At 36.6% G+C, this 6,000-nt stretch overlaps 1 protein-coding gene across 1 annotated transcript; it reads left to right on the top strand.

Annotated features, from left to right (window-relative positions):
* Positions 1-1,944: 1,944 nt before the first annotated feature.
* On the top strand, positions 1,945-5,827 carry mnx2a (motor neuron and pancreas homeobox 2a). Its single transcript, XM_060877360.1, has 3 exons — positions 1,945-2,469; positions 3,952-4,112; positions 4,580-5,827. The coding sequence occupies exons 1-3, from the start codon at positions 2,052-2,054 to the stop codon at positions 4,925-4,927; spliced, it is 927 nt and encodes a 308-aa protein (XP_060733343.1). The 5' UTR covers positions 1,945-2,051; the 3' UTR covers positions 4,928-5,827.
* The last annotated feature ends 173 nt before the right edge of the window (positions 5,828-6,000 follow it).

Here is a 6,000-nt window from a genome sequence, read left to right as displayed (position 1 = left end):
CAAGCATCTATTTAATTTAAACTCTTTGTGCTTTGTGTAAACATTGGACTGGTTAATGACTGACAGGAATGGGTCTAATAAATTACCTTTATCTTCTTAATGAACTGAGATTAATTATGGTCTCAAGGTCTTGCCTGGGAAAGGACCATTCTGACTTCCCTATCTCTCGCAGGTTTTTAGGAAGAATTTGTTTAAATGCACAATTTACCATGCAATGTTTCTTGCATGGTTTGCATGACAGAATAAAAAAAATTCTTGCTTCAGATTTTTTAATTATGGATTAAATAAATTACTATTGGCAACATTTGAAATAATTACACTCGTTACTCTGTTTCCAAATTTACACACTATTTTGGATACTTAAATTATATATTTAAATTAGCCTTATTTGTGATAAACTGTCATTATTTTTTCCTGTGCTTAAGAGATAGATTGCTTAATAAACCTTGCATCAACCAAGAGTTAATAAACCAAAGATAAAGTCTCCTTTAATGTTTAATACATTTAGCTAACATTAAAGTTTATGGTTAAGGGACAGTATAGGATAAAAGCACAATAAACTCAATGTGCATTGTTAAGTTACCTTCAAACATTGACCTGACATGGCCTCATTAGTGTAACACCTGTTCATGAGTAGGTGTTTACAGGTGACAAGGAAAAACTGGGTGGCCATGTACACTCGCTGGGCTGCTTTGTGTGGGAAATTGCCATGCTGATCACACCTGGTCTCAATGAGGGTGGAAAAGGTCAACTTGTCCATCATTCCTTCAAGGCCAGCAACAGAAATGTTGTTCCAGTGGTATTTATTAAACTACCAAATTCACTGACTGCTAATCACCTTCTGCGTTTGATGACTTCATATTTACCAGGTTGCATAGTAAATATTTCTCTTTAGAGTAATACTTACTATGCAACCTGGTAATACAGTATAAAAAAAACATATATATATATATATATATATATATATATATATATATATATATATATATATATATATGTACACACATATATATGTACACACATATATATGCATATATATATATGTTTTTTTTATTTATGTTCTGAAATAGAAATATTTATTGTATGTCCTGTTATTTTAGTTTATTGTATTTTTATGTATAGTGTAATATTGATTTACTATTATAATGTATGTAAGGATTAAAATGTACAGTGCGATCATTTAGCACTACTCCTTTAATATCCATGGACAGGTTATTTCAGACATTCCAGAAAAAAATCTTCCAGAAGAAAAAAATCAGCAAATTTGTATTTAGAAAATAATAAATGATCTATTATCTAAATATAATATTTAGATACTTATTTAAATAGAATGTTTGTGTCGCAAAATTATGTTTAATTATCTGTGCCATTATACCTTTTGTTCATTTTTTTTATTATTATTTCTACATTACTTCTACTACATAATTTCGGAAATGATAAATGAATTGTTTTCAAATTATTTGATTGCAACATTTTTGTCTTGATTATTTTGCTGATATATTTTGGGTATATAACATCCATAGTTTAACCAGATTGAAATACCAGACTGCCTGTTTTAGTAAATAAAGTGACTGGCAGCATTTAGTTTGTACTGTAAAAGGACGGACAGCAGATATTCCTGAGTAATTATTCATTAATCCTCGCTGTATAAGTGCTAGGGATGTTTGGGCTGTAGAGCTTCGGAGCACTAAATGCGAGGGTAATTAGTTAATTAGAAAGAGAGGGAGGGGCTCAGAGCTCGCAGGTCAGCTCGGTCAGCCAATCAGAGACGCTTTAGGAGCGCGAACACGTCCAAAAGTCTGAAGCCGCACCTGTGTTCAGCTCTAACGCGCCTGAGATCACTGACATCCGGACGAATTTAGGGAAGAGGAAGGACGTCCTGTCACAAACCAGCACCGACGTGTTCGTCACTTTATAGCCTTGACATTTATTTTAACTTCGAGATGGTCAGATAAGTAGAAAAAAAATAAAGAAAGAAAATAAAAGACAAGCGTTTAATTCGGAGCCAATAGAACAATAAACACCAGAAGTGAAGCACGCAGTTTTAAGCCATGGATAAATCCAAGAACTTTCGGATCGATGCTCTGCTGGCGGGAGAGTCACAGCGGAGGAGAAGTCGGGACTCTGATGTACTCGATGTTGAAGCCACTCTGTGCAAACGACCAGACAGCTCTCCGGTCCGGAGCAGTGCCAGTGTGCTCCAGCAGACAGGAATCGTGCCCAAACCCGGCCTGCTCACCATCCCTCACCCTGGACTAAGCGCGTTATCTCAGGGCTCGCTCGCAGGGATGTACCCGGGCCCGGTGTGCTCTCTGAGTGCGTTAGGAGCGCAGCATGCTGCCTTCCCCTATCCCGCCTTCGCTCCACCGCATCCAGAGCAGCTGAAGGCCGCCGCCGTGGCGGGACATTTTCCCTTCGAGCAGTGGATCCGCGCCGGCATCATGGTGCCGAGACTCACCGACTTTAACGGTACGACCATGAATAGTGCATTCATAGTGGGGCATTTATAGTGGGACATACATTGTGGGACATATATATTGGGACATATATATTGGGACATACATAGTGGGACATACATTGTGGGACATACATATTGGGACAGACATAGTGGGACATATATAGTGGGACATACATAGTGGGACATCAATCAAGAGAACACTTCAGTAGGTTATGGTGTTGGCTCAGTTTACAAATCTATTTAAATGACATGCACAAGGTTTATAACTCTCAAGTTCTCTTCTTTCCAGTTTCTCTTATTTTACTATATATTAATTTAATTTTTTAATGTTCATCCCCTCCTCTTCATTGTTGTTGTTGTTGCTGCTGCTGCTGTTGTTGTTGTTGTTGTTGTTGTTCTTCTTCTTCTTCTTCTTCTTCTTCTTCTTCTTCTTCTTCTTCTTATTATTATTATTATTATTATTATTATTATTATTATTATTGTGTTTAAATGTATAAATACAAGGAGTTCATGACTCTTTTCTCCTTTTACTTATCAGCGCGCACTGTTTTGTATACAGAGCTTCCTGCATGTTTTTTAAGCAGTAGACACATTTGGTATCCCAAAAGATTCATTAGGAAAATTTAGATTTTTCAGGAAAATTTTGAGTTATCAGGAAAATGACGCATTGTGTATCCTATTATTCCATTTCAGTTTTGTTTTATATCTGTAACTAAACTAAGCACTTATTTGTCTAAGGATGCTTGGAACGAACAGATATATTAGTACTATTTAATTGTATTTTTATTATTGTTGTTGTTATATAATAATAATAATAATAATAATAATAATAATAATAATAACAGCCACTAATGTCCAAATAGATGACTCATTTGTACTTGTTTTACCTCCCTCCAATAAACCATCACAATATGAAAATAAAAATATTATATGAAAAGTAATTGATTTTATGTGAGATATATTAAATGAAATTCAACACAGTGACCTACTGGAGCAGTAAATATTCTCTACCATAATTGAAACAGTGTTTACTGCTAACTGAACTATAATGTAAGCTTTTTATTTTTAGTCCTTTCATTTTGTCATAAAGGACAGCTCCATTAAAATTGCCTTTGTCTGGCAGAAAACTATAAAGAAACACTTAATCCTCTCTGTACTTTGTCAGTAAAGTTTTCTGGTAGCATTTATTGAGTTTTCATTAAGTTAATGGTGCTCACTGGTGTTTTATTATACCACTAAAGCAATATCTCTAGACTCTCTCATCAACAATAAACCAAAGTATGGCTGTTATCATTAGTGATAGAAGGAGATGAGGGGCAGTCAGTGTGTTTCCTCTTTTGTGTTTTACAATTGGTATTGTATTCATTTTTGTTCTCTCTCTCTCTCTCTCTCTCTCTCTCTCTCTCTCTCTCTCGCTCTCTCTCTCTCTGTGCGCTTTCTCCTCTGGCCTTTTTCTCTCTGCATTCTTTGTTCTTCCTGTCTTCCTCTCACAGGCTCTCCTCATTCAGGCCTGATGGGAAAGTGTCGTCGACCTCGAACTGCTTTTACCAGTCAGCAACTATTGGAGCTGGAAAACCAGTTCAAACTAAACAAGTACCTGTCAAGACCCAAACGCTTTGAAGTGGCCACTTCACTAATGCTGACTGAAACCCAGGTGAGATGTGAAACTTCAGTTTAATCTTTTTAATCTGAAACAGTTGTTACATGTAAAACTATATATTGTTCATATGTTATACAAAAGGGTATTGTTTATAAAAAAAAGGGTACTAAGTTGTACCTTTCCATCAAGGGGATTTATTTGTAGCTTTATCATGTATGTTTTTCCTGCAAAAATCACTATTTTACAGTGTAAACTATGAACAAAAGCTCAGTGTACAGCCATGTACAGTAAATATATTTAAAAGCTAAATGATACCTAATACAAATGCACAAAGGATACCACCCCAGTGCCAAGAAAATATACAGGAGAAAATATACAGGTTTTTCTTCTGAAAGTGTAAATATAATAAATTCAAGACCGTATTTGGTGTTCAAACCTGTGTGTTTATATTGAAAACTTTTAATACTGAGTTTTCATACACCTACATCATGACTAAAGTTGGTGCATTTAATCACATACAGGTGAAAATCTGGTTCCAAAACAGACGGATGAAATGGAAGCGCAGCCGCAAAGCCAAAGAGCAGGCAGCACAGATGGAGGCTGATGGCAGTCAGCCGGTCAAACGTTCTGGCAAACCAGGGGACCCTCGCCGCTGCAGTACACAGGACGACGACGAGGAGCTGGAAGCCGAAGAGGAAGAAGACGAAGACGAAGGCTTTGGAGGTGCTCTAAATGGCAGTGTGGGCCTGGCTCACTCCTCAGACTTTCTCCAGCACAGCTCCGAGTTGAGCTACAGCTCTCACAGCTCTTACTCAGATGATGACCTGGAAGAGATTGGAGCAGACAGGAAGATTGGAGTAGGGCTTTGAAGGCATAGTGTAGTTATTGTAATTATTTACCCATTGTGTTGTCCAACAGCTTGCTGCATCTATAGCCTTCATCAGAGACTTGCAAAGACTGAAGCCATGCACCAAAATCTCTATCTCTTATTCATTTATGTGGCAGCCTTTAACTTATAAACTGCTGTTGTGTCCAAAGTAGGAATGTTTCTCTTTGTAAAAATATCTTTGTCCTTTGTGTTCTGGTAATCACTTTGGGATTTGAGTAGTAGAACCAGCATTTCTACTGCATGCAACCCAGATGTTTACTTTTGTACATTGATCTGTACATACACATGAACAAAAACTTGTGTAGCTATGAACTACACTGTGCTCAATGCGAACAGAGGGTTATGGTATGGTGCCAAGCTTTTGTTACACAGCATTTTTCTCAGAAATCACTGACTAAATAACACAGCAGATCTCCTCAGCAAATATTGAGAAATAGGAGCAAAAAGTAGAGCAATGTGTTACTTAGTCATTCGTCTTTGTCATGTTTGTTATTGGTGGTGTTGTCCTTAATGGTATTTAAGTATTATAGATTATATCTAATTTATTGACGGTAAAATGTACACAGTGAAAATTCACATAAAAGAAAACTGTATCTGTTAAATTAAAAGCAAAAAAGCAAAAAATAAACTGTAAAAATTAGAATCTATTTACACTCTGGCTATAATTTCTTCTTTAGATAAACACATGGCCCTGCCTGTGTAACTGTGTGCATTATGTATTGAGATATAAATGTGTATTTGGCACCAGGAGCACAGCCCTGATGATTCAGTGTTGTAAATGATCATGACTGTAAAGCAGCAGGCAAAGTTATTTGTTCCTCTTTCCACAGACCCTCCCTTTTCTCCTGTTTAACCTCCACCTGACAAAGATGGTGATTAAAGCGCTGGAGAAACTGTGCTGCATTATGAGCAATCTGCTCCTTATTTATGGCCGTGCCTTTCAAATATGAGTTACTCAGGCAGGTTTACTGATGGACAAATAATTAAGTTAATGAAGAAGAAGTAAAATAATCAGCTCATTGTGCTGATGTCACAGCTCAATTTAATTTGTGG

The sequence above is a fragment of the Tachysurus vachellii genome, chromosome 8 (assembly GCF_030014155.1).
Source record: "Tachysurus vachellii isolate PV-2020 chromosome 8, HZAU_Pvac_v1, whole genome shotgun sequence".
NCBI lineage: Eukaryota > Metazoa > Chordata > Actinopteri > Siluriformes > Bagridae > Tachysurus > Tachysurus vachellii.
This window is presented reverse-complemented; position numbering and strand designations above follow the sequence as displayed.